The sequence below is a fragment of the Penaeus vannamei genome, chromosome 40 (genome assembly GCF_042767895.1).
Source record: "Penaeus vannamei isolate JL-2024 chromosome 40, ASM4276789v1, whole genome shotgun sequence".
Taxonomy (NCBI): domain Eukaryota; kingdom Metazoa; phylum Arthropoda; class Malacostraca; order Decapoda; family Penaeidae; genus Penaeus; species Penaeus vannamei.
In genome coordinates, this window is record NC_091588.1 from 25,460,924 (window position 1) to 25,473,398 (window position 12,475).

Below are 12,475 nucleotides of genomic sequence, written 5' to 3' on the forward strand. Positions count from 1 at the left end.
TTGAAATGTAGAAAGGTTGATTTCTTTCTCGGAATCTAATAAGTGTTTTTTCTGTGTTTTAAAGTTAATGGTAATTTCCATATTCGTTTTATCCACAGGACAACCAATGATAATTCTAGTGATGAAGAGGAAGAGGAAGAAGAGGAGAGAGAAGCAGGAGTAACTGGCCCTCCTGTCTCTTCAGGGCAGAGGGAAGATGTACCGCCTACAGACACCACTACGGGAGAAAAACGCCCTGTTCCATTAGTCGATTATGTCCTAAATGTGATGAAATTCGTTGATGCAATTTTAAGTAACAACTCCACGGATGACCATTGTAAAGAATTTGTTGCACAAAAGGGCCTTGTTCCACTGCTGGGCATTTTAGGGTTGCCAAACCTTCCAATAGATTTCCCAGTATCTCAGGCGTGTCAGTCAGTCGCTTCTGTCTGCAAGTCTATTCTGGTAAGTTGGAAACTGTGTGTGTTTGAGAAGTTATTTATAAATGAAGAATTGACCTTTAGCTTCTTTTGTTTTTAATTGTATTATTTTGTGATGGAGTATAGCTGATAATTGTCTTTCCTTCAGAATATTTTAGTCCATTCTCTTTATCAATTTCAGAATCTTGCTCATGAAAGCGGAGTCCTGCAGCGTGGGCTTCAGTGTCTGAATGAGAAGCTCGAAGCTCTTGCTCCCTTGCACCAGCCTTTACCGTCCCCAGGGGGTTCTGTCCTCCTGAGAGAGCTGGCCTCGGCACCCACCCCGGGCGAAGCAACAGCGTTCCCTCAGGCCACCCCTCTTCTCCACACACTAAGTGCAGTTCACGCATATATCATGATGCTTGTTCATGTGTGTCGTACTGGCCAGACAGAAATCCGACAGGTGTCCATCAACCAATGGGGCACAGAGCTGGGTCTGCGGGTATTGGCCGGCCTCACTCAGCTCTACACGTCACTGGTATGGGAGTCGACTGTTCTGTTGGCCCTCTGCTCTGATGATGCTCTGCCAGCTGGCTGTCTCTTTGGCAAGGAAGACACAGATAAATTACTTCCTCCTGACCTAAGAGTAAGTTTGCATGTTGATTCGCTATATAACTGAAGATGTTTGGGTGTGTTTGTCCGTGTATATTTACGTGTGTGTGTTAAATCAAGATTAGATGAGTTAGTTTTTCTCCTTGTGTATAGACATCTTTAGTAACAACAATTTTAACCCCACCAGGGTGAAGAGGGTGGCCGTGGAGAAGCTGTAGCTATGGAGGTTATGGAAACAGACACAGTGAAGATGGGAACTGAGGCCAGCACCCCATCAGGTGAGGGGGCTAGTGGAGACAGCCCGACGAGGCAGCAGTCCGCAGCCACACAGCACCAAATGAAACTTATCAAGCCACTCTTGTCGTCGGCTTCAAGATTAGGAAAAGCTTTGGCAGAGTTGTTTGGACTTCTGGTCAAGGTAAGACTTTATAAATTATTCTTATTGTTTGCTCTCTTCTTTCTTTTTATCGAAACAGTGGGAAGGTAGTGTTAACATGTATGTTTGACTGTTGAATTTTGTATGATTGTTTTGCCTGGGAAGGGAGATTGATAACTGTGTCCTCTCTCAGCTCTGTGTAGGATCTCCCCTGAGACAGCGAAGAGGCCAGCAGGTCGCAACCCCGTTGACTCCTCCATCTACATCGGCACGAGCTGTAGCATCAGCTCTGGCCAACCTCCTTAATGCAGGCCTGTCATGGAGTCCCCCTCCAGCATCCCCTCTACCAAAGTTCCGTCTCACTTTTCTCATCTGCTCAGTGCGGTTCACCAACCCCATGCTCTTTGACGACAAGAAGATGCCGTACCACCTGATGCTTCAGTACTTCATGACTTCTCAGGGCCTTAAAGGTGGGCTTTTATGCATAAACATGGTTAGGTAATAAGATTTGTGAAGACCTGTAGTTATATATGTAAAGGTTTTGGAAAAGACAAAACAGTAATAATAGGTTGGGTAATGTTATGAATAATTTTTCTGTATTGGTCTTTTGCATTCTTTATAACTTGCAATACACTGCAACAGAATACATGTAAATTCTATTTTAAAAGTTCCTTTTACCCACAGCTTTCTTTGATACCTTCGAGTGGGCCATAAGTGCTGGAGGGACAATGCAGACGCAGGATGGCCTGGACTCAGGAGAGCTGCCCGAGGGGACGGGAGAGTTCTTGGACACCTGGCTCTTCCTGTTGGAGCGATTAGTGAATCCCCGGACCATGCTTGACTCGCCACATTCCCTGCCTGCCAAGTCTTCCCAGCCAGGCTACCAGCCATTCAGTCCTCTCAAGTTCCTAATTCACATTCAGAAGGTGAGATTGAGGAGGTGACTTATTGTGACTTATGCATTGAATTCTCATATCCATTTATTTGAAGAGTTGTGGCTTGTCAGTTGGAGTAGGATTACACTGTCTTCTTCACTGTTTTTGTTTTTCACAGAAATTATGTATGTTCTTCATGGCAAATAATTTCTTTGACAGCTTGCCTTTGAGGCTGTGATGAAGTTATGGAACAAGAAGCCACTGAAGTCGTACGGGGTTAGGATCTCTGAGTCTGTGCTGGTGATCCTGTGCTCGGTCCTCAAGGGGGAGACCATCATCCAAGAGCGCCTGGCCCTGGAGAAGGAGACCACATCCAGCACCTCCACCACCAGCAGCACCACCACCACTACAACCACAACCACCGCTACGACTGCCGGCACACCAGCGGCATCAGTAGCAGCAGCTGCAGCAGTGGCACTGGGAATCACAAATCATGGGGATCCAGTCAGCCAGGCACCAGCCGAGCCAGAGGTGAACCAGCAGCAGTTGCAGGCACTCATGGACATGGGATTCCCACGAGAGAGGTGCCTGGAGGCCATCGCGCAGAGTCACACCTTGCAGCAGGCAACCGAATACCTTTTGATGAATCCAATCATGGACCCAGTTGGGGTAAGCACTTTTTTTAGCTCTGCCTACAAGGCAAGATTTTTACCATTTTTACCTTTAAGAGATTTGAAATAAAAGATACTTTTATTAAAGATAGATAAAAAAAGATTGTACTATTTGTAGATACAGGAGGGTTTTGACAGTTCAGATTTGAAAAGTGTCAACCAAGAGAAATATAAAGTATAATGTACATAATGATAATGCTCTTAAGCAAATAAGGGAAAAGACAAAATGAAGACCTTTTTGATGATATTGGTACTATGAATCATTCTTCTTATTTTTAACATCATGAATTGATTAATGTGGAATTGGAACTACTTGTCTGATAATTGTAGCCACACTCTTATGCCAAAGTTACGTAAAATGATAACCAGTAGTTGAATAAGTAGATTACTGAATAGGATAATTGTGGAGTTAGAAATAGATCATATGGTTTTTTAATATGATATTTTGTTTACCTTTTTCTTAACTATAGTTTTATACAATTGTTCATAGGGTAGTCTGTAAACAGACTACCCTATGAGCATACTTGTCATTATAAAGTCCTAAAAGTCAACTGTGATTTTGCAACCATTAGGTATAAGAATAAATGTCATGGAGGTTTTTGGGTACCAGTGAAATGTAGGAAATTTCATTGAACTTTAGTGATTTTAAAGAGAGGGGATTAGTTTAGCGAAGCTTTTTTTGCCCATTAGTTGAAACATTCTGCTTTTTTCCCCTTTATATTATAACACATTCAAGTATTAAATGTATGCCAAGATTAGTTAGTTATAGGGAGAGTAGATCCAAAATATTAACCCATGTTAGTGATAACTGAAACCAAATATTTTATCTTTTCTTTTTTTCTTTTTTTAATACATGTATATTTTTCAATGAAATTTTTCTCATTATAATGGTTTCAAGCGTTAAAGTTGTTACAGGCCAACCGAAGGCAGGTGTATATGTCAAAATAGCTCCCGACCTCTGATCTTGCTTGAGAGTGGAGACGCTGGGGTTGAGCGCCACCTTTGCCTCGGTGCCAGCCTTGGAGAACATGCGTGCCGGCTTTGTGTGTTAGGAATGGGAAAATAAGATGGATGTAGCCTCATTTTGACTTTTTTTTTATAGTTTTATTTATTTATTTTTTTTTTTCCTAATTATGAAGGATGATAAATAAATGCGAGTTATGTTATGGTGTGATTTGCAATGTTTTCAAGTACCTATATGTAAAGATTAAGAAGTACTCAGTATGTGTATGTGTATATTGAGTTCTATATGTGATGAAGTACCATTTAGAAGCTTTAGAGAAACATGATGCAAATGATGCTTGAGAATTAGTTAGTGTAAATGCATACATCATGATATTGAAGTGATAAAGTGAAAATGTTATCACGTTGTAGGTTGGGTCAGGTGGGGATATGGAATTAACCGAGGAAGATCAGATGCTACAGGCAATCGCAATGTCCCTGGGAGAGAATGTGCAAGTGTCGGGAAGCAGCGGCAGCGGTAGCAGCAGTGGTCAGCAGGCCAGTTCAGTCTCCAAGCCACCAGTTGTCCCGCCAAAGGAAGAGGATGACGAACCCCTCAGCAAGAGCACACTTGGTGAGTGTGGGGGAAGAAAGGCGATGGGGAAAACTCTTGAGGGTTCAGCTATTCATCAATTATTAGGGTGTCATGTGGACTTTACATTCACTAGACACAGCAAAAAATCACTTGAAATGAATAGATGTATAGTTTTATTTATGTTAAAATGTTTGGTCACATTTCGAAGCTGAATTGTTTCACTTAAAATTGTGAAAACTAAGAAGGAAGAATTAATGTTTATCAGTTTTCTATGGAGATGAAGAAATGAAGTCATTGGAATTTGAAAGGCTTTTGAGGGCTGATGCAGGAATGAGTAATGATTACTTCATGGTTTACAGAAGTGATAGAGAAGTCTCGTAGTTAATGTTAACATGAAAATGTACTCTGAATATCCATATTGTAAAATTTACTGCAAATTCAGTGAGTCAAGGCCATACAAACTAAAACCCTTTTGAATGTGTTGCAGACAAATTCTGTGAGTGTGTCCTCGAAGGTTGCCTGAGTCAGCTGGATGTGCAACCACAGATGGTGTACAAAGTGTGCGAACTCCTCACAACTTGCGCAACTAGAAATGGTAGCCAGTGGAGAGACAACATGCTCACTACACTCATTAACCAGGTCAGTGTGCTAAAAGGTCATGGAAAAGATTTTTAAGCCTGATTCTTGCATGCCTCGGTTGGTAGACCAAGAAACAAGTAGATATAATAACTACACAACAAGTCATGACCTACAAAAGATAAAGGTTAAATCATTTCTCGATCACCTCTTTTACTTTTTATGTCTGTTCGCAGATAAGTAGTCAAGCAGGCCAACTCCTCTTAAGTGGAACGCTATCTGCGCCAGAAAGTGTGGAGCTTTTGTGTTCCTCTGCTCTGGCTGCAAAGTTCGCAGTCAGATTACATCTTGTCACTCTTTTGTTTGAGGTAAGTTCTTTCTGGATAGTAGCTTTCATAATTTCTTGTTGAGCCTGGATTTATATTTTAGATCCCCCCCCCCCTTTCTCTCTCTCTCTCTCTCTCTCTCTCTCTCTCTCTCTCTGGCTCTCTCTCTCTCTCTCTCTCTCTCTCTCTCTCTCTCTCTCTCTCTCTCTCTCTCTCTCTCTCTCTCTCTCTCTCTCTCTCTCTCTCTCTCTCTCTCCCTCTCTCTCCCTCTCTCTCTCCCTCTCTCTCTCCCTCTCTCTCTCTCTCTCCCTCCCTCCCTCCCTCCCCCTCCCATATTTTCACTATCACTTTGCACTGAATTCAAGATTTTGTTTCGAGCACTGATAAAAAAAAAAGAGTTGTTCTATAATACATACAAATTCTCCATTGTTTATTAGGAGATGAAGAGAGGCTGCGCAAGGGCTATGGAACGTGCAGGGTTGGTAGACACCCTTATCAATCTCTTCACACTGACGCATGCAACTATGGCAGCCAACCCACCTTCACCAACTCAACCCGCATCCACGCCAGTAGCTGGTTCATTACCCCCGGCGCCTACACCCACGCAAAGCAAGGAGAAAGACAAGGAGAAGGACAAGGATGCCGAAAGCTCGGGCACTCCCAAGTGGCTCTCTCCTGGTCTCCTCCTGCTCGACCTGTACGAGAAGCTGTCCATTGCCACCAAGAGAAGAGCGGCTGTGAGCAAGGTAGGACAGGTGTATTTTTTATCAAACATCGTGTTTGTTTTTCTAGAAGGTGAAATGGACATGAAGGAAATCAGTCAAAATAGTGACTGCTAACACAAATGCAGTTTGACGTGTTGGAAGTCACTATTTTGCATTACTTATAAAGTTCTGTACGTAATTATTGTCATTACCATGTGATTATTTCCAGTAAAAAGGAACCCTTTCCATTTAATTCATAGACAGTTAAAAGGATACTGTATTATTAATAAGGAAAACTTTTTTATCCATTCACAACTGGTAAAATTTCAACTGTGCTAGCTCATGCTCCTCTATATCTCCTTTAATGTATGGTTCACAGCTGGGCTCCTAAAGTTCTATCCCTGTTGCTTGGACCAGGGCTTATGATGTGACTTCATGTCACTTGTTATTTAACGATTTAGTGGATGTCCTCTCCGATGTAGAGAGTATGTTGTTGTGACAATTGAAGAAAGGCAAAGTATATATATTATTGTTATTGTGGTATTTTGTTTTGAAATATGATTATCTTTTCTTTCAGCTTTGTAATCATGTCTGGAAGTGGTTTGATATGAGTACATTGAAATGGTGTGCTTACTCAGCTAGCAACAATAAAACAATTGATGATGCATACTGGGCAGGTGAAACTAGCATCAGAATTATCAATGGGAGAAGAAAGTACACCATACAGTTCAATTCTATGGTCCAGGTAAGGCTTTCCATCTGTATAGATTTACTCTTTAGACAATTGCATATTTAGATGCAAATTTGGACATGACAAAGGAATATAATATGTTCTACCTATATGTTGAACATTTTCTGAATTCATTTACCAGGTTAATGAGGAATCAGGAAATCGTCGTCCTGTCATGATTACCATCAAGGACAAAGTAATTGCTGAGCAGAAGAAGAAGTTGCCAGCAATCATGGCCAAGGAGGAGAGTGCCCCTCCCACAGATGACGACAGCCAGACAGACTCAAAGAAAACAACCTCCTCGGAGGAAGAATCCAAAAAGGAGGAAGGGGCAGAGGCCGTAACGGAAGCAGTGACCCTGGTGGCCGCCATGGGTCCAGAGGTAGACGTTCAGCCAGCTCCTGTTACTGTTGCTCCAGAGGCAGATGAGAAGATGGAGTGCGAGGATGGAGAGGAAACGACAGCTTCTGCTTCAACAGACATGAACAACTTGGACTTGACGGCTGTTGATGGTTTGACAGAAGCTCATCAAGAAGCCATGATTAGGTGAGTTTAGCAACAGTGCCATAGTGTTAATAATTTCTGAATATATCGATGATTATGCAAGATCCATTCCTATTGTAAAAGACTGCTAAACTTTTGCATTATTGCCTACGTGATTGAAAAGATAATGATCATAATTGCCAACCCACAGAGCCTGTGTTGGTTTCATCAAGCTGGGTGTAGAGCCAGATACTCTCCATGCCCTGATGCGACTGTGCCTGAGAATCACCCGTGTTTGGGAGCAGGCATGCCTCTTTGCCAGTCTTGGGGGTGTGCGCACCTTGCTATCCCTGACTGAGTCCTCAGGTTTCTGGGGTTTCCATAATCTGGCAGCTCTTCTCATGAGACACGTCTTGGAGGAACCAGCCACATTGCGTTATACTATGGAAAAGGTTTGTTTGTTGCCAACATTGTTGAGAGATAGAGATAGGTAGATAGAGATATATATAGAGAGAGGGATAGATATATATGTAGAGAGAGAGAGAGAGAGAGAGAGAGAGAGAGAGAGAGAGAGAGAGAGAGAGAGAGAGAGAGAGAGAGAGAGAGAGAGAGAAGGGGGGGGGGGATTGAGAAGGGACGGAGGGAGGAAAAAAGAGTGTGGAAGAGAGGAGGGGGTAGATATAACTTAGAAAAAGACTGAGGCAGAGAGAGAAATAGACTGCAGAGAATTGTGGATCAATTTTTAACATGAGTGGTAGATGGTCTTCCCTTAGTTGATTAATTTTTATTAAATTGTATAATTCACCTTTTTCTAGTCTGTGATAATTTAGAGGGAAAATTAAAATTTCTGATGAATTTTGCTGCAGGTGGTGCGGTCATCGGCAAGCAACAACACCATGTCAGGGGCCAAGGAGCTCCACTACTTGTTACGCCTCTTAGCACCAGCAGCCTGTAGGGATCCTCAGCTGTTTACCGAAATCACACAGCAGTGCCTTCGCATTGACCTTAACATGACACTAAAGCGAAATCTTATGTCAGCTAATAGTAAGTGGGAGATTACCTAATGTTTTTGTTTGTTTCTTTGTTTATTAGTATTATTTATGTATTTTCTATTTCATATATTTTTTCATTCCCACATCCTGGAAAGCAAATTGATAAAATATTTTGGAGTAATTTCAAATAATATTATTTCATGAATCAATACTAGCTTGAGTGTTTGTATTTAATCTTATTATTAATCCAAAGGTGAAGACAGTATTCTCATGAAGAGTATTGGAGGCAAGAGTGCCGTTGGGAGTGGAGCTACAGGCAGCACGAGTGGGACTGGTAGCAGCAGTGGGGCAAGCACAGGTATACCCTTGAGTTCAGAGCCACAGCAGCTGATTCATGACCTCCTGGAAGCACTGACAACGCTCAGTGATGATTCAGACACAGCATCTACAACTGCGACAACACCAAGCTCTGCCGTAGCCCCAAGTGTAGCTGCCACCACCACGCCAACAGAAGAGAGAACCGGGTCGACTGGTGGTAGCGCTCGCAGACAGCTTCACTTATCCCGTTCGTCTTCTGCCAATGACATGGTTGTTCAGGAAGCAGATGAACAGGTGAGAGTGCAGTCTAGCAGGGTTTTCAGGGGATAATTTTATTTTGAAGTCTTGCTTTTCATAGCTACTCTTCGGAGCCTTCTTCTCTTCCTGTTAGTAAATATCATATACATTGCAGAGTCCAATGGATAGTGAAAGCAACAAGTTACCTGGAACTGATAGTAAAGCTCCCTCCAGTGATAAAATGGATGATGCTGCCAAAAAGAAGAAACCGTTGCTGTCAAAGTCATTGATTTGCAAGTTGATTGCGGAGTTTGTCCGCTCCTATGCTGGTTGTGCAAAACTAGTCACAGAGCATCACTATTCGTCAGGTGCTAATGAGAAAATCACAGAGGTAAGGTTCACGTATTCTTTGTGTAAATTTTCCTTGTTTGGAGAGCGTAGTAATAGTAACCTTTATTGATTCCAGCGTTTCCTTTATTATACAGTAATGGATTACACTAATTCGTAATCCAAATCACATATCCATTACATTAATAGCACACCAAAAGTAGATTTAGAATATGTGAGTGCATGCTGATAAAATGTTTCCTTTTCTCCTGTTCCTTAGGATTGTTCTGCATTGGCGTACATGTTAGACCACTTGGTATGCAGTGGCCCTACCTCAGATATGGTTGGTGGTGGCTCAACAGCAGATAAGGACACAGCAGGTCATGTGCGTGTACTTATCGCTGCCCTCGCATCATGCAATCATGCTCCTGATGCACAAACAATACTTGTGACAGAGGTGAGGCTTTTATTGTTATTATTATTGTTGTTGTTACTGTTATTGTATTTATTTATATTATTTATCTTGATATTTACTGACTTATTGTTTTTGGGTAAAAGTGTATGTGATTAGAACTAGTTCTAGCACTTTTATATGGCAAATACATTAGATAAAAAGTATCTCAAAAAGTGTCTTCATAATCCAGTTGTGCCGGATGCCATCTTCAGAAGGCTGGAGTCTTTTACATGATTTTGGTATTTAAAACTCTAGTAGACTTATCCAATCAAGAAACTCAGGAAGCCGCAAAATATACCTATGTTTACACACCCATGCTAAGTTCTATGTGCTTTCAGGTTAAAGGAGCGTTGGCAAGAGCAACAGCTGTTGCAGAGAGCGCCGAGAAACATGCAAGACTGCAGGCTCTCGTGGGTTTGATTTGCACGATGATGGAGGCTTGTCCCGCCCAGTTGAATCAGCCACCGAATCTCTGCTTCAAACAGCAGCAACATGGGTATGTTTTCAGGCAGAGTTGACAGATGTGGATATTCATTAGTAGGGGTATTTACATGAAGGTTAGTGTCATGAAAAATTGAAGTCTAAGATAAGGTATGACTAATTAACTTCCCTTGACAGAATGAACAACATGATCCGAGTGATGGTCCGCAAAGGTCTAGTGACTGATCTCGCCAGAATACCCCATAGCTTAGACCTGTCCTCACCCAACATGGCAGGCACAATCAATGCTGCACTCAAGCCACTCGAACTTGTCTCAAGAATTGTTAATCTCCCATCGTTCGTCCCGACCTCTTCATCGAAAAAGAAATATCCACAGCACGATGACCAGCAACCACCCATCGGTAAGGCCAGGATTGCCTTGTTCTCTTACATTGATAAGAGATTTGTTTGTAGAAGTTTTTCTTTTGTGGCAATTCTTGATCAGTTAAGCAATTTTATTTTCCCTATGTTGATCAAGCATTTTTATGGTGAAGTTTTCCTTTAGTGCCTTTTACAAAATAGGTGTAGTATATCACTATGATTCTTTTCAAATTGCAGGTACGGGTACAACCAATAGTGAAGCAACTCGTGCACAGGGTGATGACAATATAGAAGACACAGAGAATACTGAACATGATATATCAGGCGCTGGAGAGAGCCTGGAACCATCCTCAGATGCACATCCAAATGAGGTTAGTGTGACTTCCAGGATTTAAGTTCACACTTGTCATTTTTTTATTTTTTGTCTGGTTGCTTCAACTTATGAAAAATGGTCTTGGAGATGTAATATGAAAATGTAAATTTTCAGAGTGAAATTTGTAATTTTCTCCATTTGTATGTTTTTATTTCTCTTACTTTTAGTATCTCAAAGTTTCAGTATTTGTGTTGGGTCTGATTGTTTCAATTTATGCTCACAGGATAGCACTCTAGTAGAAGGGGATGAGGCTGGTCTGGAAGAGATCCTCGACCAGCTGCTTGAAGAAGGCGCTGGAGGGGGAAGAACACAGCAACACCGTGATTCTGTGGCTGCAACGGTCACCTACGTCATTGACCACGATCCCCCCATGGACACAGATGACACCCTCCATGACTCACGGATGGTGACTCATTCCGAAAGTCAGGTTAGTTGTGTGGGAAGCTTTAAAAAAGAAAAATTCCCTTATGTATCATATGTACTAGAATATATATTCATCTACCCAGTCACATTCAGTCACACTCACACTGTACACGAAAATAGAACTGAATTGATGTATTGTTTGGTTCCCATTTCAACAAATGTATATTGACGAGACATTGTTTAAGTGTAATATCCTTTTTCAGTTCCTAGATGAAGGAGAAGCAGGAGGAAACGAAGAGCAGGAGGATTCGTCTTCCGAATCTTCAGAAGAGAGAGAAGACGAAGAAGCAGACGACGATAATGATGACGAAGAGGTGGAGGAGGAGGAGGAGGAAGAGGAGGATGGTGGTTAGTGGTGGAGGATGTTTTCTTTTTGCACATGCAGTAGGATTGGTAGATAGTGGTATTTGTTAGATTAGTTTGGCTATAATGGTCAGGTCTTGCTCGCTTGGTTTCGGCCTGGTTGTGCTTTGCTATTTTTGGTTTATTTTGTCTCTTTAATATGCATCATGGACTAGTTCTTATCTATTATATATTGAATTGTAATTGTAGATATGTGCAGTAGCCCCACAGATGAGATCTTCGTTTTCTTTCTTTCTTTGCAAGTGGATGTTTACATTCTGCTGGTTGCATGTGTACTTTTGTGGAAAAGAAAAAAAAGATAGGTAGCAGTAAACAATAGAATTATTATCTGAAAGCATTGCATGTTTTGAAATGTGAATCATAGCTGTAGATATAGAATTGTTAGCTTGAAATCGTTTTTTGATGATGGAAAGTTATGTAGGGGAGTCAGAAGTTACGAGAAACAAGTTTGAATAATTGGAAAGTTTTGTAGGGAGTTAGAGATTACAAGAATGAAGTTTGAACAATTGATTATCAATAGTAAATACTGTCCAGCCTCATTAGTGGGCTTTGCACAAGGGCCATATATCCATACATGGTATATAATGTATATATGGTTTGAGTGCTAGAGTAGATACTATTGGATTTGCTGATTAGTCGTAGTGGCTAATGAGTGATAAAAATAAGTAACAGGTTTATTTTATAATCCAGAAATCGTTTTTGAAACGAGTGCAGAAGAAAGAGAGGTTATAAATAGGTGGATTCTGAGATAATGTGAACGTCCATATTTGCTGGCCTATAAGATGCATCCTTTTTTTCAAACATTTTAGTGCATGAGAATCATTTCACCAATTTTGGAGGAATATCTTCATATAGCCAATTAAATTATGTTGGTATTGTTTATCAAAACATCAAGTATA

General features: G+C 41.3%; 1 protein-coding gene across 7 annotated transcripts in view; it reads left to right on the top strand.

Moving 5' to 3' along the window:
* Positions 1–98: 98 nt before the first annotated feature.
* The window catches only part of HUWE1 (HECT, UBA and WWE domain containing E3 ubiquitin protein ligase 1), a gene marked incomplete at its 5' end in the record, with an annotated part of 45,149 nt that continues 32,772 nt past the window's right edge, over positions 99–12,475 (top strand). For 6 of the 7 annotated variants that reach the window (XM_070117542.1, XM_070117543.1, XM_070117545.1 and 3 more), the window contains 22 exon segments: positions 99–444; positions 601–1,044; positions 1,198–1,428; positions 1,580–1,856; positions 2,071–2,312; positions 2,481–2,930; positions 4,307–4,508; positions 4,957–5,108; positions 5,282–5,413; positions 5,809–6,117; positions 6,653–6,820; positions 6,948–7,351; positions 7,500–7,740; positions 8,155–8,332; positions 8,534–8,892; positions 9,011–9,226; positions 9,443–9,619; positions 9,955–10,112; positions 10,235–10,458; positions 10,655–10,788; positions 11,014–11,217; positions 11,417–11,561. In XM_070117542.1, the coding sequence (XP_069973643.1) occupies positions 99–444; positions 601–1,044; positions 1,198–1,428; positions 1,580–1,856; positions 2,071–2,312; positions 2,481–2,930; positions 4,307–4,508; positions 4,957–5,108; positions 5,282–5,413; positions 5,809–6,117; positions 6,653–6,820; positions 6,948–7,351; positions 7,500–7,740; positions 8,155–8,332; positions 8,534–8,892; positions 9,011–9,226; positions 9,443–9,619; positions 9,955–10,112; positions 10,235–10,458; positions 10,655–10,788; positions 11,014–11,217; positions 11,417–11,561 (5,393 nt within the window). 7 annotated transcript variants of the gene reach the window in all.